The sequence below is a fragment of the Myotis nattereri genome (genome assembly GCF_964212035.1).
Source record: "Myotis nattereri genome assembly, chromosome: 8".
NCBI lineage: Eukaryota > Metazoa > Chordata > Mammalia > Chiroptera > Vespertilionidae > Myotis > Myotis nattereri.
In genome coordinates this window covers 22,565,421-22,590,926 of record NC_138083.1, presented here as the reverse complement: position 1 = coordinate 22,590,926, position 25,506 = coordinate 22,565,421, and the positions used below count along the sequence as shown (strand labels likewise).

At 39.1% G+C, this 25,506-nt stretch overlaps 1 protein-coding gene across 2 annotated transcripts in view; it reads right to left on the bottom strand.

Annotated features, from left to right (window-relative positions):
• TASP1 (taspase 1) overlaps positions 1 to 24,110 on the bottom strand; it is a 249,297-nt gene extending 225,187 nt beyond the window's left edge. For both annotated transcript variants that reach the window (XM_081097445.1, XM_081097446.1), the window contains exons 1-4: positions 24,072 to 24,110; positions 6,886 to 7,104; positions 3,556 to 3,623; positions 1,905 to 1,973 (exon numbers count right to left, since the gene is read on the bottom strand). In XM_081097445.1, the coding sequence (XP_080953571.1) occupies positions 1,905 to 1,973; positions 3,556 to 3,623; positions 6,886 to 7,030 (282 nt within the window). In that variant the 5' untranslated portion in view covers positions 7,031 to 7,104; positions 24,072 to 24,110. The remainder of the gene's footprint in view (positions 1 to 1,904; positions 1,974 to 3,555; positions 3,624 to 6,885; positions 7,105 to 24,071) is intronic.
• Positions 24,111 to 25,506: the final 1,396 nt, after the last annotated feature.

Here is a 25,506-nt window from a genome sequence, read left to right as displayed (position 1 = left end):
AAAAGAAAGAGGAAAACTTAATTTTACTCAATTTTATATTCATAGTTGCCATTATAGTATATCCTTTAGCTATTCATTAACCTTCATTCCCCAGACCCACAGTGACTCCATACACCAGTAATCTCAGATAATCTCAGAACATCATCTTCTGCACAAAGGAGAGTAATTTGCAATTAACAACTGAATTAAATTAGATGAAGCGTTCCTTGTGTGGATGTGTTGAGTAAAGGTAAGATTTGGTGCTAAGTATACATCAATCTTCTTTCTTGCATTTCTTTTCTCCTCTTATCCACAATATATAATTAACCATTCTTTGACATTATAAAACTTGTTAATAGTTACTATAAATATTCACATCATATATATCATTTCTAAAACACCTCTTAATAGTAGTAATTGCTAACAGTTATGAACTGCTTACCACACATTGTCATATTAATTCAGTTAATCTTCACAGCTCTGTAAAGCAGGCATTATTATCCCCATATTATAATGAAAAAACTGGATCAAGGAGAGGTGTGAGATTCCCACAGACATATGGCTAATAATTAGTAGAACTGGTATCAGTCACAATAGGAAAGGACCACATATCCCCAAGTCAGATGCCTCTGAGGCCAAACTATAACAGAACTGGTGCCCACCATGTTTGTTTATCTTCCTTGGCTAAAACCAAGCTGAAAGTGTTAACAGGAGAAATTAAAATGTATAAAGCATGAACAAAAGTGCAGCTCAGGGAATATACAAAAAACAGTGCTATGACTTTAGGCACTGGGCAATTTTCACAGGGAAAAGCAGGGCCTGGCATGACAGGGTAGGTGTCCTGATATGAAAGCCTAGACACAAGGGCCACAAGCTAGTCAACTTGGGATGATCTACTCTAACCATCCCCTTCTCCCTCAAACTCATCACTGCTTTATCTTCCTATCTTATTTGATTCCCCAAGTAGTCTTCTCAACCAACAAACTATTTATTTATTCTAATCCCCTAAACCAGTGATGGTGAACCTATGACACGTGTGTCAGAGGTGACACACGAACTCATTTTTCGGTTGATTTTTCTTTGTTAAATGGCATTTAAATATATAAGATAAATATCAAAAATATAAGTCTTTGTTTTACTATGGTTGCAAATATCAAAAAATTTCTATATGTGACACGGCACCAGAGTTAAATTAGGGTTTTTCAAAATGCTGACACGCCGAGCTCAAAAGGTTCGCCATCACTGCTCTAAATTAACTAACATAAATCTATCTTCTCTAAGTGTGAGTGGCAGAAGTTGGTCTTCTGAAGGCCTCAACATCCCCTCGACAAACTCGTAGTCACAGTTCCACACTAAGAGAGCTGAGAGACCCTCAATCTAGAGTACAAAGAATTAGAGCAAACTTGATCACCTCCCCACTGAATTCCTCAACGTCTCCAGTAACTGGAGACCAACCTAACAACCACATTGGACAAGACATGCTTCACAGAGCATAGCTTCAGAATATATATTGAACCATTAGGTTGGTAAGGAAACTTTCCCTTCCACTTAAGACACTTATAAATAGTTGGAAATTTTTGTTTTCTAAACGTATTACTTTTAGGGGAATTAACTTCAGGAATTTTCCTACTAAAAATATGGAGGATATGTAAGTATCCAGTAATGTTAAGTAACTAGTAACTTTTATATCCATGAGTCTCACAAAATGTGGGAAAAAGGAACTTAACTAACTTTTTTATATTACTCAGAGAAATCCTCAATAAAAACAATCTAACAATATCACAGGCTTCTTCACAATTTAGTTAATATTGTTGGTAAACACTGGTCATATAATTGATGGTTGACTAACTCGGCAGTTTCATGTCATTTAAGAATAACAAACATACTCACAAATATTTTAAGTAAAATGTAAAGAAAAGAAATACCTCAAGTTCCACCAGAGCTGCAGTCACTGCATCCGTTGCAAGAGCACCAGCCTGTAGCTTTTCAATTGCCTATGAAACCAAGGGGAGAGATTATTCATTGTAAAACCACAACTTCTCGAAAATATAGGCAGTAAAATATCACACATTTCTCACAGCAATATTTTTTCTCACATATCTCCTCCGACAAGGGAAACAAAATTGGCATTTGTTTTGTCTTAATATATTTTTATTGATTTCAGAGAGGAAGGGAGAAGGAGAGATAGATAGGAACATCAATGATGAGAGCGAATCATTGATTGGCTGCCTCCTCCACACCTCCAACAACCCGAGCATGTGCCCTGATCAGGAATCAAACCGTGACCTCCTGGTTCATAGGTCAACACTCAACCACTGAGCAACACTGGCCAGGCACAAATCATATTCTTTTGTAATATAAATTACACAGAGTAAAAATCTATAAAATCACCTTGCTTCCTTGCTTCTTAAATATAAGTTAAGAGAGGAAAGAAAGACAAGGAAGACTGATTGCTAAATGAACTATTAAAGCTCCAAGTTAGTCTATAAAGAAAAAGCTCAAACAGAACTGGATTAAACTTTTAATATATTTTTTATTAATTTCAGAGAAGAAGAGAGAGAAAGAAACATCAAGGATGAGAGAAAATCATTGATCTGTCAGAATTGCATTAAACTTTTAAGAAGTTCATTCATTGTATAAATTGAGGAGGCTGAGTATATACTCCAAATGTATTAAATTTCTAGGACTATAGTTGTTCTACATAAGAAAAACATTTCTTTTTAGATAATGAAAAGATTTCACACTTTGAAAATAAAGGACAAAAAATATGAAAGCACTGTGAGAACTTTTCGCTTTATTATAAATTTTAAAAAATATCTCTTTAAGAAAATATTCTTATTTATTTATGGGATTTCATTCGTAACAGAAAGCCTGGATCTCTAACAGAGTATAATCTTTCTTTTAAATGGTATGTAAATAGAAATAAAAAAGATTGGAAGATTCATTTACTTGATATACAATACGCAATTAACATTTTATTTAAGTAGAAGTAAATGAAGGGTTTCCCTATAAGAGTATTTAGTCAGGATCAAAATAAAAACAAACAATATTTCTTCTGATTCCATTCCTGCCACATTAAGTATTCAACAATTTAGCAAAACCTCAAAAACCAAAGAGAAAAAAAACACAACTCAGTACAAGGGCAAAGCTAACTCAGGAATGATAATGAATTTCCATGATACAAACTACATGATGAAAAACAGAAGGAAAATGTAAGGGATGATCTCCCTAAGAAAAGTACCCATCTTCATTTGTTAGTATTTTTTTACCTTCACAGAAAGACACATTGGCTGCCTTTGAGCTTTTTTCTATAGAGCTCAACCTCTTGGCAAAGACTAAAAGATATATGATTAAGGGCCCATAATTCCAAAAATACAGATTTTAATCTGGGAAAGGAAGGAAAAGTTCTAAGCATGATATGGAGAATAAAACAACACAAAGTAAAACAAAGACCTCACAAATATGAGCTAAATTATTTGATGGTCCAAACCAAGGATGATTTTATACAACAACGCTTAAAATTTTGAATTTCAAGGTAAAGCTCCTCTATAGTCAAAACGGAAATTTTTATTATACCTTCTGACAAGCTCGTTTGCATACATGTTTATATTCCTTGGCTTTGGATTCCGAATGATAACCTGCACCTGTAGTGGAACAAACCAACCAATTATTAGTATTCATTAAAATGTCACAGACTTTGCTTATCTATATACTAGAGGCCCGGTGCACGAAATTTGTGCACTGAGGGGGGGTGTCCCATAGCCCCACCTGCACCCTCTCCAATCTGGGACCCCTCGGGGGTTATCCAACTGCCAGTTTAGGCCTGATCCCATAAACCAGCAGTCAGATATCCCTCTCACAATCTGGGACTGCTGGCTCCCAACCGCTCGTCTGCCTGCCTGCCTGCCTGCCTGCTTAATTGCCCCAAACCGCTTCTGCCTGCCAGCCTGATCACACCTAACTGACTGACTAACTGCTCCCCTGCTGGCCCGATTGCCCCCAACTGCCCTCTCCTGCCAGCCCGGTCACCCCTAATTGCCCTCCTCTGCCAGCATGGTTGCCCCTAACTGCCCTCTTTTGCAGGCCCAGTTGCCCCCAACTGCCCTCCCCTGCTGGCCTAGTTACCCCTAACTGCCCTCCCCTGCTGGCCTGATCACCCACAACTGCCTTCCCCTGCCAGCCATCTTGTGGCAGCCATTTTGTGACCACATGGGGGTGGCCATCTTGTGTGAGGGTGTGATGGTCAATTTGCATATTACCTCTTTATCATATAAGATATAAATGGCTAAGTGATTGAACAATGCAACAACTGGTCACTACGACGTGCACTGACCACCAGGGGGCAGACGCTCACTGCAGGAGCTTCCCCCTGGTGGTCAGTGTGCTCCCACAGCCAACCTCCCATGGTCCCTCCCCTAAGCTGGCCAAACCTCCCACAGTCCCTCCCCCCAGCTGGCCGGTCCCATTGGCCCCGATCAGGGCGGCTGGCCAACCTCCTGCAGCCCCTCTCCCTGGACAACCACCGGTGGCCCCAATTGCTGGCCAGGCCAAGGGACCCCACCTATGCATGAATTCGTGCACTGAGCCTGTAGTATTATATAAATAGTCCTTACAAACTGATGCTCTCCTAGTAACAATAAAACTATTGTCTTAACTGTACGTGGTTTTAAAAATCTAATAGCTTCTTTCTCCACCAGAAGCCTTTTTAATACCATGCCTCCTCTTCTTTTTCAAAAACTATTCTCTGGGCAGAAGCACTAGAAATAGCTCATGTCCCCAACGAAGTTTCATCAAGGTCACCTCTCCTCCTTTTTGAAAAACCTGTCTCCAAAGTCAGGAGTTTTTTGGCCCAGAGTTGATAACCCAAGTAGTGTCAGGGAAAAGAGTCCTTTCAAGTTCTTCTTGGTTAACCAAAAGAAAGCACCTGCTATTTGGGAATCCAGAATTCTTAAAAGTAACTTTACAAAACTAGTTAGTTTCTAAATAGCATTTGAAGCTGAGGGGTGTTAAAGCATACCTATACTACCACACGCACCACCAATACTACCACGCCTACCCAAACGTTTACATCCTCTGGAATTTAAGCCCAGGGTGTCTCTGAAAACTCACTGATGGTGTATTCCTGCCTGCCTATTAGAAATTCTATTGGTCCCTGGCTCTTTTTTTTTTTTTTAATATATTTTATTGATTTTTTTACAGAGAGGAAGGGAGAGGGATAGAGAGTTAGAAACATCGATGAGAGAGAAACATGGATCAGCTGCCTCCAAGAGTCCTTAAAGTGTTGTGATAATTAGGTTTCTAATCAAAGTTCTGAACCCCTACCCCACCCCATCCCCACCCAAGCCCCAAAGCCCTATAGGAGTACAGCATAAGGAAGGTTAAGAACTACATCTCTAAGCCTCCTGGGTCCTCGTGTGAGGCTGAAGATTGACACAAACTTAACCTATCTTTTCTCAACCATTTGAAAGAAAATGAAAATATATCTGCGTTTTTGTTAATTCTTATGGATTAGATTCTGTAAGACTTCCCAGAAGTCCACCAGTTTCACAAGAAGAAACAATTCCACTCCTCAATGCCAGGTCAAAGCTAACCTTGCTCTCATACTCTATGACTGAGCAAAGTTAAAAGGAGACCCAGCCATTCCTTCTTCTTTCTGGGAGGTCATAAACTTTAGAAACTGAATACAGGCAAGTAAGAAATGACTACAGGAAAAGAAAGAAAAAAGCCTACTGAACAGACCTTGCAGAGGTGCACAGCTCTGTAACTCAAAACTCTTCAATGATAAGGGACCCAAGGGTTAAACTTCACAGTGTCTGTCTGTGTTGTCCTCTGAAGTAGAGATTATAAGCTGATATACTGCCAAACACACTAGATTAGGACTTAAGGACACATTTAAGGGTTTGTCAACCTGGCTTTAGCAGGAACTAGCCATGTGGCTGAAGCCACTCAATCTCTCTGGTTTTAAGATTCCTCACATATCATATTAAAAAGGCAAACTGGTTCTAACACTGTGTAAATGGACTCTAAGATGGCCATACTCAAATAGGGGGGTCAAAAAATTTTTTTCAACAGAATTATTTTTAAAACTACAAACCAGAGTATAAAAAATTACTTTGTCTGGTTTTAATACTACCTAAATATATCTATACTAGAGGCCCGGTGCACAAAATTCATGCACGGGTAGGGTCCCTAGGCGTGGTCAGCGATCAGGGCAGATCGAGGCCTTCCAGATGCCAGCCAGGGCCTTCCTTCCAGCTGCCGGCCTGAACCTCCCTTCCCCAGCTGCCGGCCGGGGCCTTCCTTTGTTCCGTGCCGCCCCCTGGTGGTCAGCACACATCATAGTGAGCAATCAAACTCCCGGTCTCCCAGTCGAACTCCCATGGGGACAATTTGCATATTAGGCTCTAGATCAGTGGTTCTCAACCTGTGGGTTGGGACCCCTTTGACGGTCGAATGACCCTTTCACAGGGGTCGCCTAAGGCCATCCTGCATATCAGATATTTACATTACAATTCATAACAGTAGCAAAATTAGTGTTATGAAGTAGCAACGAAAATAATTTTATGATTGGGTCACACAACATGAGGAACTGTATTTAAAGGGCCAGAGAAAGAAAGAAAGAAAGAAAGAAAGAAAGAAAGAAAGAAAGAAAGAAAGAAAGAAAGAAAGAAAGAAAAAGTAAATAATAGGGTAGGGGAGTAAAGAAGACATAAGAAGAGCTGTCATTTCAAGATCTTCCAAGTGAGTAATTAGGGGAGGCCCTCACTATATCGAAGTCAATCTCTTTTGTTCCAATTCCTTTCTGGTACTGTGCCTTCTCCTAAGGTAAAATTCAATTCTCAGTGTAAAGGCAAGAAAAAAAATCAACATTATTTTCATCTTTTGACTCACTCACATAGAGCTTACCTGCATGTACCAACACAAAGCCCCCTCGCTTCTCTTTATGGGACTGCTTTGTTTCCAACTCTTTGGCTGTTATTTTAACAGCCGAAACCTGAGATGATCTGGAAGGCAGGCCTTCTCCAGAACTCATCCCCTTCTCCATGGTCATTCTCCAAGTTTACCATCTTCTACTGGAAAAAAAGCATATTTCCATCCAAAAGTAATTGCAGGAGAGGAATTACCCTAAAAGAAAACAGACAAAGAAGGTATACATCCCTTTGTACTAGCACCCACATAACTGATACAAATTAGTACAGAGATATCTTTCAAAAAAAACAACGAAGTTTAAAGTTATTTAACTCAGTAATTCAAAGACTATAAAAATACTAGAATTTAAATCTTTCTGTCCACTATATAAACAAAAGAACTGTTATAAATACACTTCATACCAAGTCCAAATATATTTTATCTTTCATTTTATCTACATTAAAGAAAACCTCAATATAACTTAAATACCACTCTCTACTGCCTGCAAACCAAATCCTAATAATCTGCGGGACATTTTAGAATCGCGGGCAATGCTGGCTACATCACCAAACTTGGATTGCTGCTTACTTTTTTTTCCAGCTTCATTGCGATATAATTGAATGTAATATTATGTAAGTTCAAGGTGTACAATGTAATGATTTGATACTCGTACATACTGCAAAATGATTACCACAATAAGGTTAGTTTACACATCTAGCACCTCAACATAATTACAAATTTTTGTGTGCTGTAAGAACATTTAAGATGTATAGATTGCTGCTTTAAGAAATAAAGCAAAAAGAAATAAAGCAACATATATATTTACACTGTCTATGCAGAACCGCTTAAGAAAAACCTAATGCTCCATAGCACAATGTAAAACAAAAATGCAAACAAAATTATATGACTGAACCAAGAAATTCAAATAACACTTGTGCAAATACTTGTTAATTTTTATGAAAGCATTATTTCTGAGATTCTCAACAGATAAATAATGAAATATAAAATGAATTACAAGCAACTTATACCACAAAGTTTCTAATTTTTTCTCAGAAGTTTCTAGCAATCTTGGCTTAACAATAAAAATGGCAGAACACATTTTATATTAAGGAAAAATTGAACATTTAAAAATCAACACAGATACATCTGAGAGGAAGGTGATTGAAACTACTTAAACCTAGAGTCACACTGTTAAGTAAAATCTGTACCTTATTTGAAAGTGAGAAATGAGAAGGGACAGAATTCATTTTTTCCAATATAAATAGTAATATAAACACTGAGTTAGATGACTGCTTAGAGCTGCTGCGTACAGCCTGGATACATATAAGAAGGTAAGAAAGGGATTCACCCTGAATTACCAGCTGAAGACTTGCTGAGGAGAAGACTTTTAAACAAGGAAGTACAAAAACTACCGCAAGACTGCACCTGTATAACAGCTCACACATTGGGGTTGAGCCTCACAGTCAAACAGCCTGACAGGAGATCCCACCCATGAATGGGACAAAAACAATCAAGACCCAATTACAACAGGAGGGCCCAAATAATAAACAAAAGGGTCTCTCGTAGAGCACATAGCTCAGAAGTTCAAGGAAACTGTATCAATGGGTCCCACACAACATTTACTACAAAAGACCACCCCATGAAGACTGGGAGTCATAGCACGTATAGCTAATACATAGAAACAAACACAAAGAGACAACTGAAGTGGGGAGACATGAAATAACCTCCAAAGAAAAGAAGGAATCTTGAGAAAAAGACCTAAATGAGATGGAGGAAAGCAATTTACAGATATAGAGTTCAGAGGAAGGGTTATAAGGATGTTCAAGGAACTTAGTGAGAAATACAAGGAACTTAGTGGGAACTACATCAGCATGAAAAAAAACAAAACATATAAACCAAGAATAAGAACCAGTCAGGCCCGGGCCAGCGTGGCTAAGTAGTTGAGCATCAACCTATGAATCAGGAGGTCACAGTTCAATTCCCAGTCAGGGCATAGGCCCGGGGTTACCGGCTCAATCCCCAAAGGGGGTTATACAGGAGGCAGTAATCAATGATTCTCTCTCATCACTGATGTTTCCATCGCTCTCTCCCTCTCCCTTCCTCTTTGAAATCAGTAAAAATATGTTTTTAAAAAAAAGAACCAGTCAGAAATGAAGAATACTATATCTGACATCAAGAATACACCGGAGCCCAGCCAGTGTGGCTCAGTGGTTGAGCATCAACCCATGAACCAAGAAGTCACCAGTTCAATTTCCAGCCAGGGCATATGCCCAGGCTGTGGGCTCAATCTCCAGTAGGGGGTGGGCAGGATGCAGTGGATTGTTGATGTTTCTCTCATCAATATTTCTCTCTCTCCATCCCTCTCCCTTCCTGTCTCTCTAAAAATCAATAAAAACATACTTTTAAAAAATGATACATTGGAAGGAATTAAAAGTGATAAAGCAGAGGATCAAATTAGCGACTAAGCAGAAAAAAAATCAACAAGGAACCAGCGACCTTAAATGACACACTAGATCAGAAAGTCCCAACCAAGATGAACACAAAATGCCACCCACCAAGACAAATCATAATTAAAACTGCAAATGTTAATGACAAAGAGAGAATCTTAAGGGCAGCAAGACAGAAATGGATAGTTACCTACAAGGGAGCTCCCATAAGGCTGTCAGCTGATTTCTCAACAGAAACACTACGGGCCAGAAGGGAAGGCATGAAGTAGTCAGAGTAATGAAAAGTAAGGATCTGAAACCAAGACTACTCTGTTCATCAAGGCTATCATTCAAAATTGAATGTGAAATAATGAGCTTCCCAGACCAAAAAAAAAAAAAATGGCTAAAGGAATTTACTACAACCAAATCAGCATTGCAAGAAATGCTAAAGCAACTGTTATAAGAAGAAGAAATAGAAAAAGAGAGGAACATAGGCATAAATCATAAAAGTGGCAATAAATAAGTACCTATCAATAATAACCTTAAGTGTAAATGCATTAAATGCTCCAATCAAAAGACATAGAGTAGCTGAATGGATGAGAAAACATGACCCAAATATATCCTGTTCACAAGAAATCTACCTCAGAACAAAAGACTCACAAAGGAAAAAAGTAAAGGAATGGAAAATTTTTTTCCAAACAAATAGAAATGAAAAAAAAAAAGCTGGGTAGCAATATTTATACCTGACAAAATAGACTTCAAAACAAAGGCTATAAAAGAGACAAAGGAGCTTACTACATGATAATGGCCTCAATCCAACAAGACTATATAACCCTGGTAAACATATATGCACCCAATATAGGAGCACCTAAAGATACTTTTGTTAAAACTCCTGGAAGACCTGAAGGAAGAGATGGACAGCAAAACCATCAGAGTAGGAGACTTAAACACTCCACTGACATCACTGGATAGAATTTCCAGACAAAAAATCAACAAGGAACCAGCGACCTTAAATGACACACTAGATCAGATGGATTTAATTGATATTTACAGAACATTTCATCCCAAAGTTGCAGAATACACATTCTTCTCAAGTGCACATGGAACATTCTCAAAGACAGATTACATGTGAGGACACAAAATAAGTATTTACAAGTTCAAGACTGAAATCATACCAAGCATCTTCTCAGATTACAACAGCATGAAACTAGACATCAACTACAATAAAAAAAAAACACTCAAAAACATTAGAACACATGAAAATTAAATAGCAGGTTATTAAACAATGAAGAGGTAATAATGAAATCAAGGAAGAAATCAAAAATTTCCTGGAAACAAGTGAAAATGAATACACAACAACCCCAAATCTATGGGATACAGCGAAAACAGTCCTGAGAGGAAAGTTCATAACATTGCAGCCCTACCTGAAGAAACAAGAAAAGTTCAAATAAACGATAGAACCCTACAATTAAAAGAATTAGAAAGAGAACAAGAAAAGCTCAGAGTAAGTAGAAGAAAGGAAATAATAAAGATCAGAGTGGGAATAAATGATAGAGACTAAAATAACAATAACAATATAAAATATCAATGCAACCAAGAGCTGGTTCTTTGAAAAGATAAACAAGATTGATGAATCTTTAGCAAAACTTATCAAGAAACAAAGAGAGAGGACCCAAATAAATAAAATCAGAAATGAAAGAGGCAAAGTAAGAACTGACAACAGAAAAATAAAAAGGATTGTAAGAAAATACTAAGAACATCTATATGCCAACAAACTGGACAACTTGGATGAAATGGACAAATTCATGGAAATATACAATCTTCTAAAAACCAATCAGGAGTAATCAGAAAATCTGAATAGGCCAATAACAACTAATGAAATTGAAGCAGTAATCAAAAAACTCCCAGCAAACAAAAGTCCTGGACCAAATGGATTCACGGGTGAGTTTTAGCAAACATTCAAAGAAAAACTAACACATATCCTCCTCAAACTATTCCAAAAAATTCAAGTGAATGAAAGACTTGCAAGGTCTTTTTACAAGGCCTGCATTATCCTAATTCCAAAACCAGATTAAAACACAACAAAGAAGCCCTAACAAGTTTGGCTCAGTGGATAGAGCATCGGCCTGAGGACTCAAGGGTCCCAGGTTCAATTCCGGTCAAGGGCATGTACCTTGGTTGCAGACACATACCTAGTAGGGAGTGTGCAGGAGGCAGCTGATCGATGTTTCTCTCTCATTGATGTTTCTAACTCTCTATCCCTCTCCTTTCCTCTCTGTAAGAAATCAATAAAATACATTTTTTTAAAAAAATTTAAAAAAAAAACACAACAAAGAAAATTACAGGCCAATATTCCTGATGAATACAGATGCTAAAACACTCAACAAAATATTAGCAAATCAGATCTGGCAATACATTAGAAAGATCATACACCATGCCCAGATGGGATTTACTCTGGGGATGCAAGGCTGGTACAATATTCCCAAATCAATAAATTTGATACATCACATAAATAAAATGAAAGATGAAAATCACATTATCATATCAACAGATGCAGAAGAAAGCATTTAACAAAATTTAGCACCCAATTTTTTTTTTAATTCTCACGTAATGATTGTGAATATATTTTCCTTTTTTTTTAGAGAGAGAGAGTGGAAGGGCATGGAGAGGGGAGAGAGGGAGAAAAACACCAATGTGAAACACATTGATTGGTTGCCTCCCCCAGATACCCTGACCTGGGGCAGGGATCGAACCTACAACCCAGGTACATGCCCTTGACCAGGAATCGAACCCAACACCCTTTGGTGCACAGGCCAAAGTTCTAACCACTGAGCTATGTGGGCCAGGGCTCCAGCACCCAATTTTTAATAAAAAATCTCAGCAAAGTGGAAATAGTGGGAACATATCTCACATAATAAAGGCCATATATGACAACCTGCAACCAACATCATACTCAATGGGCAAAAAATAAAAGTGTTTCCCTTAAGAACTGGAACAAGACAGGGTTGTCCACTTTCATCATCTGTATTCAACACAGTACTGGAAGTCCAAGCCACAGTGATCAGACAAGAACAAAAAATAAAAGGCATCCAAATTGGAAAGGAAGAAGTAAAATTTGCATTATTGGCAGGTGAAATAATATTATATATAGAAAACCCTAAAGATTGCACCAAAAAACTATTAGCTTTAATAAATGAATTCGGCAAAGTAGCAAGATACAAAATTAACATCCAGAAATCATTGGCATTATTATAGTCCAATAATGCACTCTCAGAAAGAGAAACTAAAAAAAAAAAAAACACCATTTACCGTCACAACAACAACAAAAAGATACCTAGGAATAAAATTAAGCAAGGAGGTAAAAGACCTGCACTTGGAAAACTACACTACATTAAAATAAGAAATAAAAATACAAACAAGTGGAAGCATATACTGTGTTCATGGATTCAAAGAATTAACATCATTAAAATGTCCATACTACCCAAAGCAATCTATATTAAATGCAATCCCTATTAAATTAGATTCAACACAACCCCTATTAAAATACCATCAGCATTTTCACAGATCTAGAATAAATATTCCAAAAATATACATGGAATAAGATAAGATCCTGAACAAACACAGCAATCTTGCAAAAGAAGAATAAAATCAGAGGGATCACAATCGAGGATATCAAACTAAACTACAAAGCCATTGTAATCAAAACAGCCTGGTAGTGGCATAAGAATAGGTATATAGCCAAAACCGGTTTGGCTCAGTGGATAGAGCGTCAGCCTGCGGACTGAAGGGTCCCGGGTTCGATTCCGGTCAAGGGCATGTACCTGGGTTGCGGGCACATCCCCAGTAGGAGGTGTGCAGGAGGCAGCTGATCGATGTTTCTCGCTCATCGATGTTTCTAACTCTCTATCTCTCTCACTTCCTCTCTGTAAAAAATCAATAAAATATATTTAAAAAAAAAAAAAAAAGAATAGGTATATAGTAGATCAATGGAACAGAATAGAGATCCCAGAAAATGACCCACACCATTATGGTCAATTAATATTTGACAAGTGACACAAGAACATACAATGGAGTAAAGACAGTCTCTTCAATAAATGGTGTTGGGGAAACTGGACAGGTACATGCAAAAATATGAAACTACACCACCAACCTACACCATACACAATAAAAAAATCAAAATGGGTAAAAGACTTAAATGTAAGTTGCAAAACCATAAAAATCCTAGAAGAAAACATAGGCAGTTAAATCTCAGACATCTCACATAGCAGAATTTCCACAGATACATCTCCTAGGACAAGAAAAACAAAGAAAAATAAATAAACAAATGGGACCACATCAAACTAAAAAGCTGCTGCACAGCAAAAGAAACCAGCATTAAAATGAAAAGGGAACCCACTGTATGAGAGAACATATTAACCAATGATACATCTCATAAGGAGTTAATTCCAAAATATATCAAGAACTCATACAACTCAACAAAAGGAGCATAAACAATCCAGTTAAAAAAACAGGCGAAGGACCTGAATAGACACTTCTCCAAAGAGAACATACAGATTGCCAAGAGACATATGAAAAAAATGCTCAACATCACCAATCAACAGAGAGATAAAAATTAAAATGAGGTATCACCTCACACCTGCCAGAATGGCTACCATCAATAAATCAACAAACAAGTGCTGGTGAGGATGAGGAGAAAGGGAAACCCTAGTACACTGCTGGTGGGAATGCAGACTGGTGCAGCCACTGTGAAAAACAGTATGGAGTTTCCTCAAAAAATTAAAAATGGAACTGCTGTTTGATCCAGTTATCCCACTTCTTGTAATATAAAAGAATACATGCATCCCCATGTTCATAGCAGCGTTACTTACTCTAGCTGAGATCTGCAAACAGCCCAAGTGCCCATCTACCTATATAATAAAAGGGTAATATGGAAATTGAGCTTAACAGCGGGAATGACCGGGAATGATCGGGAATGACCTGTTGCTATGATGCGCACTGACCACCAGGGGGCAGATGCTCAACATAGGAGCTGCCCCCTGGTGGTCAGTGCGCTTCCACAGGGGGAGCCCCGCTCAGCCAGAATCCAGCTCATGGCTGGCCAACACAGCGGCAGTGGCGGGAGCCTCTCCCACTTCCGTAGCAACACTGAAGATGTCCAACTAAAGGCTTCGGCCCATTGCCCCCAGGGAGAGGGCCTAAGCTGTTAGTCAGACATCCCCCAAGGGCTCCCGGGCTGCCAGAGGGATGATTGACTGACAGCTTAGGCCTGATCCCCCGGGGAGCAGGCCTAAGCCAGCAGATGGACATCCCTCGAGGGGTCCCGGACTGCAAGAGGGCACAGGCTGGGCTGAGGGACCCACACCCCACCACAACGCATGCATGAATTTTTGTGCACTGGGACTCTAGTCAGTAAATAAGTGGATAAAAAGCTATGGTACATTTACACCATGGAATACTATGTGGCTGTAAAAAAGAAGGATCTCTTACCCTCTGTGACAGCATGGATGAACGTGGAATTGTTATGCTAAGTGAAATAAGCAAGTAAGGGTGAGACAAATATCACATGCCTTCACTTACCTGTGGAATCTAATGAACAAAATAAACTGACAAACAAAATAGGTCCAGAGACCTGGCTGCATGGAACAGACCCGGCAGATCTCAGAGGGAAGGGGGTAGGAGTGAGGTTAGGGAGAGATTAACCAAAGAACTTATTTGCATATATGCATAGCCCATGAATACAGACAATAGTGTGATGAAGGCCTGGTGTGGGGTGGGGCCTGTCTAGAGGGGGTCAAAGTAAAGAAAATGGGGGACATCTGGAATACTGTCAACAATATAAATTTTTTTAAAAAGTGATTTTGTTGCTTAGCCCAAAAAAGCAGTGTATGCAAAGTGTAGTCTGTATACTAGGGTTTGTTACCAGTCCGAAATAAATTATTTTATTAATATATTAATTGTTTTATATGTACATTTTCAATATATAATGTACAGCTTGGAATTTCTTTTCTATTTCCTCATGATTTTTATACTTATATTTTTGATACGATTTTATCTACTAAATCTAAAAAAACTTGAGCTTTTATTTATATCTTTCATTCACATTTCCATATTTCAGTTTTGTTTGGGTTTTGCTTTTTGGTTTTGTATTTTATAAAAGAAATGGTCACAAATGAACTGAACATTTTTTAAGCTGGTCCTTTACACCAGAGATAGCCTGAGAAGCACTGCAATATTGTATTTTAACTTGCTTTAATTCTTCGTTAAAGAGTCCATTTAAATTTTATTATATGACATTTTATTTAAAGGACAAATGGTATATGCTGTTATATTAAAATGTTTACATATATTCATAAACACAGAGAAAATTTTTATTTTACAAAAGAGTGCTGAGCTGATTAAATAAACAGTGAATTTAAATGCCTGTTTTTGTTTTTGCTTTGTGGTGGTGCCTGTCTTTCTAAGGATGGATTTTCTTTCAAAGACTTCACAAAGATCTGCCTCAATTATCTTTACTGACTCTGGTTATTTCTGAGATAGGTTTCTATTTATTCATGTGTCAGTTGAATTTAAATGATCATGGTTCATCTGCCAGCCTATACAGGCCATCAAGTCTGACCTAGCCATGAAATGAGCTTGGGCCAACTAGTCTCCACAAAAACAGGTTGAGTAAAAACCCAGGCTTTGGAAAACTAAAAGCTTCAGTTCAAACACAAACACATCCAAGTAGTATGGGTTATTAATCTTCAAGCTACTCTGTCATCAGATGCATTTTTTCATAAATAAAAAAAATAGAACATCAACATTTTATAATGAGTAAAGTTTGCAGTAATAGGCTTTTTAACATACATCTATGAAAGATTTTAAAACATTGCTTCCCAAGCTTGTCTGAAAAAATTAAAATGTAGAAGATGAATTAATCTTATTTCCTGAGCAACCTACCATCCCTCAGAGATTCTCTGAAATATATTTATTTTGCAACCCATGTCATCTCAATAAACTCCTCCAAAAATGCTGGCCTCAAAGTTCTGCTGGACTGGGAAAAGAACTCAAGGATACAGGCTACCCAGCACACAATTCTGGCCTTCAGCTCACAATGGTTACTGGAATGTTTTTAATTCAATTAGAAATGAAGCAACTTCTACTCCAACATCAGTTTTTGTTTAACTCAAAACCCATTAAAGGTCTGACCTACCTAATAAATAAAGAGTTCCAACAAATGACTAAAAAAAGACAAAAAAGGGGCTAATGGGCAACTGCCAATTAACAGAAAAACTACATAACAGTTTAAACCAGCCGTGGGCAAACTACGGCCCGCGGGCCGGATCCGGCCCATTTGAAATGAATAAAACTAAAAAAAAAAAAGACCGTACCCTTTTATGTAATGATATTTACTTTGAATTTATATTAATTGACACAAACACTCCATCCATGCTTTTGTTTCGGCCCTCCGGTCCAGTTTAAGAACCCATTGTGGCCCTCGAGTCAAAAAGTTTGCCCACCCCTGGTTTAAACAGATCAAAAGATGCTAAAACTCTCTCAAAAGAAAGATGCATAATAAAACTACACTGAAATACCATTTTTTAACTTGGATTGGCGAATATCAAAAAGTAAGATAACATGTTTGTTTTGAGGGTATGAGAAACAGGAGTTTTCACACATTACTAGTGGGAGCATCCTATATAGATAGTAAAAGCCTAATATGCAAATTGTCCCCTCTGGCGGTCGTTCTACCAGGAGTTTGACCTAGAGACCAAGAGCTCGACCACCCACTATCACATGCGCTGACCAACTCGGGGTGGCACAGAACATGGCAGGCATTGGGGATGCGATGCTGGCAGCGGGCGGCAATGGAGGCACTGCCAGCCCAATGGGCCGCAATGAGAGAGGGATTGCAGCAGGATGGTGGAGCAAGTGAGTGGGTGGCACCAGGCCAAGGCGGCTGTGAGTGGGGGCCCGATCACCCTGCCAATCGCCCGCCCGCAGACAGCAACCAGCTGCGGCAGCGGCAGGGGGCGGGGCCACCACCCAGCTCCCAGGCGCTGAGGGAGCCAGGCGGGGGACCCAGCCCCAATCAATCACCCCACAGGCGGAATGGTGGAGCAGGTGAGGGGGCAGTGCCAGACCAAGGCGGGGTGCCAGGCAGGGCTGCGGAGCTGCAGGGCTGTGAGGCTGGGGGCCCGAGCTGGGACCCGATCTCTGCAGGCCACCCCAAGGGACCCCATTCATGCACGAATTCGTGCACCAGGTGTCTAGTAAAATAATACAACTTGCCCTAGCCAGTTTGGCTTAGTGAATAGAGCATCGGCCTGCCGACTAAAGAGTCCCGGGTTCTATTGCAGTCAAGGGCACATGCCCAGATTGTGGGCTCGATCCCCAGTGGGGAGCATGCAGGAGGAGGCTGATCAATGATTCTCATCATTGATGTTTTTATCTCTCTCTCCCTCTCCCTTCCTCTCTGAAATCAATAAAAAAAATTTTAAGGAGAAATTAATAAATAAAATAAAATAATACAACTCAACAAGGACAATTTGGCAAAATTGAACAAAATTACAAATGTATACTGAAAGACTATCTATAATAGGAAAGACATAAGCCAACAACATGACTCAGTGGAAGTGGTTAAAAATTAAAGTAGCCATTGGAAAAAATGAGAATGTTCTTAACCCTTTGAATGCCAACCAATATCCTAGGAACTATGCTAAAATTGCCAAGTCATTTTTGCTGATTTTACAGCAGTTTAGGAAAAAAAATTATGAATCGCAAGTAAATGAAGTTACATATTCAAAAACTTAAGGAAACCTTTATTACATTTGTTTTCATCTTTGACATATATCGTAGTACCTGTAAAAAATTAGGCAGATTAATGCCAGTGGTCAATTTTAGAACTACAAACATTCAGCATCATAAGTAATCTGCACTTAGGTGACATCTGTCAATAAAGAATGAACTACTAGCAGCTAATAGTGACACTGCAGGAGGAGCGCAATAGCGCTCCCGGCAGTTTAGGCGAAAGACAGGAGGAGCGTGATCGCGCTCCCCAGCACTCTAAGGGTTAATATATAAATATGGAATGACAGATCTTGAAGATATTTTGGTAAGTAAAAAAAAACAAAACCTAGTACAGAATTATATGCCGTACCATACTCTGAGGAAGGGGAGAAAAAATAATATGGCTAAATATGTATATGTGTGTATATGTGTGTGTGTGTGTATGAACGTGTGTGTGTGTGTGTGTATATATATATATATATATATATATATATATATATATATTCTGAAAGAATATACCAAAAAATAGTATAATAGTATTTACCCGTAGATTTGGATGACTGATCAACAGAGGTAATACAAAAATGCTACTGTTCATCATTTTGTACCTTTCAATTTTAAACAATCTGAATATATTTTTAAAAAAAATTTTATGTATTTATAGGAATACAAGGTAACTAAGTCCAAGTTCAAAAATAGGACAAGCCTATGAGATAACACTTAAAACTGCAGTAAGAGGGAAAACTCCTCAACATTTTTCCTACATAGGGAACAAAAAGATAAAAACATGGCCAATCAACAATACTACTGGCCCAATAGGTCTTTTTTGGTTTTGTTTCTCTGGATCTTAAACTTTTGGGGCCCGTACAAACTACAATGTTATACGTAATTCAAATTAAAAATAAATCACAGTATTTGGTCTCTACAGTTAAGACTAAAGAGTAAATATTAAATCATGACCATATATTAACATCAAATATCCCTGTGATGTTTTTATCATATTTGTAGTCATTATTAACAAATCACTATTTAAAACTGATGAAGCATACATCAATATAGTCACAAGAAAAATATCTAACAATTCCGCAAACTTTTTAGGTAACAACCCATCACAAAAGGTTTCCAGAGATGCATAAACATGTTACAGTTTCATAGGACAAAAAGACAAACAAACAATTTTATAGACCCATTTTTATCATGCCTTTATTTCTGAATATGTCTGAATATAGACATTTTGCAACTTCCTACCAATGATATTAAATTTAGTTTTATTATTTCTAAAAAACACTGGTAACTTGCCCATCCTCTGCAACAGTTGCTTGAAAAGTTAAACATAAAGTTAGCGTATGACCCAGTAATTCTACTCCTAGGTATAGACCCAAGAGAACTGAAAACATATCCACACAAAATCTTGTACATGGATGTTTAGAGCAGAATTGTTCATAAAAACCAAAAAGTGAAAACAACTCAAATGTCCATGAACTGGTGATAATTAAAAATGATATATTCATACAATGGAACATTATTCAGCCATTAAAAGGAATGAAGTATTGATACATACTATGGCATTATGAACTTTGAAAACAATTTTTAAAATCAGACACAAAAGGCCACATGTTGCATGTTTTCATTTACATGAAATGTCTACCATAGGCAAATATAAAGAGACAGTAAGTAGATTAGTGGTTGCCTGGAACTGGAAGGATGGAGTGGATTAGGGAAGCACTGCTAACAGGGGCAGTTTCCCTTGGGGGCAATAAAGTGTTCCAAAATTGATTGTGGCAGTGGCTGCACAATTCTAAATATTCTAAAAACCACTGAATTATACACTCTAAGTGGGTAAATTAAATGATAAATAAATTCTATCTTAATAAAGCTGTTTGGGAATAAAGAAAAATTTCTTGCTTCCCATAAATTATTTCCTTATCCATAAGATGTATATTTTCCAAATTACCAAACCAAACCTCATAGCCTTTTTTTTTTTAATCCTCTGCTTGTAACCTCTGATTCTCTAGATACCCTGCTCTCCTTGGCAAGCACCCCCACCTACTGTGCTAGCTAGCTCTTCAAGGCCCCCTGACGCCTCCCAACTTTGTCCTCTCACATGTCTGGCAGATGGGCCTATTTTCAAATGTCTCCTTCAGCAATTTTATCCACCACCAACCTTTCAAACTATTCTCTTAGTAAACCAGATTCCTAACTCTTTATCTTCTGTCTCTTTAGCTCTAGCCACAAGTCTGGATAGTTCAACCTGGATCATCCTCACTCTTAGCCTGTCCTAAAGAAATTCATCTCTCCCCAGAAATCTAGGTCTTTCCACATTACTCCTTATTTTTCTTAATAGCACCATCCTTTTCTAACTCAACTTGAAGTCATCTTCAACTGCACCCAGGTTCCAAATCCTACTGATTTCTCTCTCAAGCATTTAACTTTCCTTACTGCCTTGAACCCTTGTTCAGCTCACATACCTCTTAGCATAAATGTTACAAAAAGCATTTTAACTTTTCTCAAGTCCAAGCTATCATAAAACATCCATCCACAAAAAGCTGCCAAAATAAATCTCATAAAGAACAGTTCCAATAAAAACATATAGCATGCCAAAAGACATGAGCAGACAATACATAAAAGAGGAAATATAAACTGGATCCCAATATTAAGGAAAGAATGGTCAAAGAAAGACAAACAAAAATGAAGTATTTCTAACTAGCACTGTAACTGCCACCATAAACTGATGTAACCATTTTTAAAAAGCATTTGTCAGTATCAAAAACCTTAAAATGTATGATTTGTATATACTATCTTTCCAGAGATACTCTATGCTTAAACTAAACATGCACAAAGTAACAGTACCATGGATACCTCTAAGGAGAACTGGGAGGTTGAGGGGAAAGGATAAAAGGGAAAGTTGCTTTTTTTTCCTAATAACCTTTTGTATTTGAACTTTTTTTTAACTAGGTACTCTACTACAAAGAGAATATGTAATTAGCCATCTCTGAGACCATGAGGAATATAATTAACCTGATTATCAAGGCCAGGAGAGAAACTCAGAATAAAACATTGTTTTTGCTCCAGGGACATTCATGGCATTGATTTAAGGTCTAAATTTTTACCCCATTTCTCTCAAAGATTGTTTTATTTTCCTACTGCATGTGATGACACTGTTTTTTTCCCTTTAACCCATTTAGAAAACTACCACATGTTCTGTTTGCCCCTCATGTTGAAGTTTTTGCTCTAGATTTACTTAGTGACTTTTAGAAGCAGTTGAAAGAGGAAATTGTGAAATCCATCTTACAGAAAAAAGCTTTTACAGAAATCCAGCCCTGAAGCTATAGCTGAATAAAGAAACATTTTGTTGCTCTTACCATCATGATGACACTGAAGGTTTAATGCCCCATTAAGTAAGCTCCAAAGCCTACTTATTTCATCTTTGACCCAGTAATTCCACTTCTGAGAACACTTTCTACCAAAATAACTTCAAATACAGAAAATGTTTTATGCCTTTAATGTTGTGTTTAACACAGGATAATTAAAAGAGAAAGAGAGAGAGAAAGAGAGAGAGAGAGAGAGAGAGAGAGAGAGAGAGAGAGAGAGAGTGTGTTAGAGTTAAATGCCCAGCAGAGAAATGCCTAAAATAAGAATAACCTATATGTTATGGTCAGTTGGATTCTGACAAGGGTGCCAGGGCCATTCAATGGGGAAAGGACAGAGTATCCAATAAATAGTGCTGGGACAATTAGATAGCTACATGCAAAAGGATGAATTTGCATGCCTACCTCACACCATATATAGACCTTAACTCTACATATATCAAGACCTAAATGCAAGAGGTAAAACTATAAAACTCTTAGATGAAAAAGAGGTAAGTCTTCATGACCTTAAATTTGGCAATCGTTTCAGATATGACACCAAATGCACAAGCAACCAAAAAACTATAAAGTGAACTTCACCAAAATTTTAAACTTTTGTACTTCAAGGACACCATTCAAGAAAGTGAAAAGAAACTCCAAAAAATGGAGAAAATGGGGGGGGGGGGTAATATTACAAATTGTGTAAGTGATAAGGGACTTACCTGGACTATGTAAAGAAAATACATAAAACTTTAAAATAAGTTTTTAAAAATTTCATTTTAAAAAGGGAAAAGTAATTAAACTGACATTTCTCCAAAGATTTGCAAAAGGCCAAGAAGGGAAAAGATGCTCAACATTTTCAGCCATCCAGAAAATGCAAATCAAAACCACAATGACATACCATTTCACAACCAGTGGCAGTAATCAAAAAGACAGGTAAGTATTAACAAGGATATAGAGAAATCTGAACGCTCATATCCTGCTGGTACAGGCCACTTTGGAAAACATATGGCAGTTCCTCAAAAAGAATTACTGTATGACCCAGAAATTGTTTCTAGGTATACACCCACGAGAACTGAAAACATTCGTCCACACAAAAGCTTGTGTATGGATATTTATAAAGCAAAAGTATTCATAATAGTCAAAAAGTGGAAACAGCCCACATGTCCATCAACAAAATGCGGCATATTCATATCATGGAATATTATTCAGCCATAAAAAGGAATGTAGTAATAATACATAGCACATGGATTAACCTTGAAAACATTAAGCGAAGTGAAAGAAGCCAGACACAAAAGGACATATAGTATATGGTTCCATTTACATGAAATATCCAGAATAGAAAAATCCACAGACACAGAAAGTAGACTAATGGATGCCAGGGACTGAAGAAGCAAGAGGAGCGTCTATAATAGGTACAAAGTTTATTTTGAAGGCAATAAAAATGTTCTGGAATTAGATAGTGGTGATGAGTGCTTGAAAAATCAAATTTACAATTTAAAAGAATGGATGTTATGGTATGTGAACTGTATCTCAGAAAAAAACACATCCATATCATGGATGCAATGTACAAAAATTAGGCTTTCTAGTTACAAAGTCCTCCCTAGGAATCAATCTAGGTGGAGATTAATTGCAACCTGGATACCAAAATCCAAGGATGCTAAATCCTTTACAATGTAGCTTCCCTCCCGCCCCCCAAATATTTTCGATCTGTGGTTGGTTGAATCTGCATGGATCCGTGGATACATAGGGCCAACAGTAATCCTATTTTGTATGCATACACTATGATCATAAGTAGATTAAGAATATGCTATGGAAATTACAAAGAATGATTTTTTTTAAAAAAGCTGGGTTGGTGGAACCATAGGTGATCTCTTAAAATAGTTCTGCATCTCCCAGATTTTCTTTAATAAGCATGCACCGTTTCTTAGAAGTGGAGGGGAAAAGCTTTATTTAAAACCAACAACAACAAAAAAAGGAAATTATTAAACTCCTGAGCGTGTAAAAATTCCTTAGCTGACTATTGAAGGATTTCGGTCACATGGTCCCCAAAATACCTTTCACTCCCTCCCCTACAGAGGCCAGTCCAGTTGCGCTCCCTCCTTCGGGAAACAGGATGCCCTCTCCTTCCAGGGCACCTCCAGCTCCAGCTCTCCACCCTCCTCTCCAAAAGCCGCTCCTCCTCCTTCTCGGTCCTCTTCCTCCGACTGAGCAGGAACCGCTAACGTCCTGCGGACCCCACCGGGCCTCGATTACAAGCGGGGCGACAGCGCGCACCCCCGGGTCTCCCGCGAGCCTCAGACTTGGAGAAACCCACAGCCGAAGGCTGCCGAGTGGGCGGAGGACAGCGAGGACTCCCCCCCGACACACACGCCCTTCCCCGGCGACGGAATGCGGCCGCCACGCTGGAGCCACGGCTGGGAAGGGGGGCCGGCGTGGGCCCCACGCGCGACCGCGGGAACGAGAAGCGTCCCGGGTCCGCTCCGTCACCCCCGCCCAGGCCAGGGGCATCCTGCGCACCGCCCCCTCCCGGCCCTGGACGGGAGGGTCCCGGCGAGCGCACGGGCCGGGGGCGAGGAAACGGCGCGGCAGCGGCGGCCAGCGGCGGCCGCGCGGACAGCGTGACAAGAAGGACACTCACCCGCATCAGCCCCGATCCCTCACAGCACCGGAAGTAGTCACCAGCCCGTTGCCACGGTGAGGAAGCGGGGCTGGCGTCCAGCCCTCCCATTGGCGCGGAGGGTGATCACGTGGCCGGAAGCATACGCTCCCGCGCGGCGCTAACTCCACCCTCTGCTCCAGAGCCTTGCACCGGGCGAGCAAGGTGCCCGCGGGGACCGCACCTGGGACCTCCTTCTGTCCTGAGTGGCGCCATTCCCTGTAGCTCTTCAACCCTCCCCTTAATGAGCCGGCAGGATGTGACTGCATCTGATCTGAGTGGTTGGATGACTAGCGATGTGCGAGGAAACTAAAGTAGCCACCATTTAGAGACCTGTCCCTTAAGAGCTTAATTTTATTAAATTCTTGCAATATACAGTAGGGGAAACTGGGGTTCTCCCTGGGTTGCATGTGGGGGGTGGGGACCAGCCTTGCCCTGGAGAGAATGGAAGTGTGGGTGGCCTTTCTTTGACCATCTAGTAACAATGTAATCCCCCCAAAAAACAACAACAATGAATTCCTTTAATGTTGCCTTGTAACCACTAACAAGAATCCTGTATAACCGCTTGTAAACCAGCCTTGGAAAGCCGATTGAAAGGAATTGAAAGGATAAGGCAGTTCTCCAGGTATGGTCCCCAGACCAGCAACTTCAGCATATCCTGGGCTCAAATTCTGAAGCCTCTCTTCAGACTTAATAAATCAGAAACTTTGGGTATGACGCAATATGCTAATGATATGCTAAGGCTGCTCTACTGTTGTGTTCTTTTATTTTGTTGTGTTGCTAGTAATCCTCACCGGAGTAGTTTTTTCCATTGATTTTAGATAGGAAGGAAGGGGAAGAGAGAAACATTGATGTGAGAGAGACACCTGGGTCAGTTGGCTCCCACCTGCTCCAGACCCCGGCTAGGGGATTGAACCTGCAACCCAGATACCTGCCCTTGACTTGGAATCCAACCCTCAACCCTTCAGTGCATGGGCTGACAATCTACCCATTGAGCCACCCCAACAATCTGTTTTAATAAGCCCTGTATGTGTTTCTGGTGCTTCTAAAATTTGAGAACCACAGAACTCGAGGGACTTTCTCTGTAGCCTACTTGTAGAGGTGGGATAGGAAGGCTGATGGAAGGAGCTCCTCAGAAGAGAGAGGAGCAACCAAGAATTTGTGCCTCCAGCAACCAAGAAAAAAGTCAGAAAGGCAGTTTTAGACAAGTATGGGAATGAGACCCTAGAACTGATTCCCATTCTGGTATTCCTAGATTAAAATGTGTGTAAATTATAGGGGAAAAATTTCTCAACTGCTAGTAATCTCAAATTCATTTTAATAACTTTTGTATTATCCAATGTATTTTTCTGCTAATATTCTTCCCTATGGTCAAAAGTAAAAGGGTAGAAAACAATATGGAGTTTCCTCAAAAAAT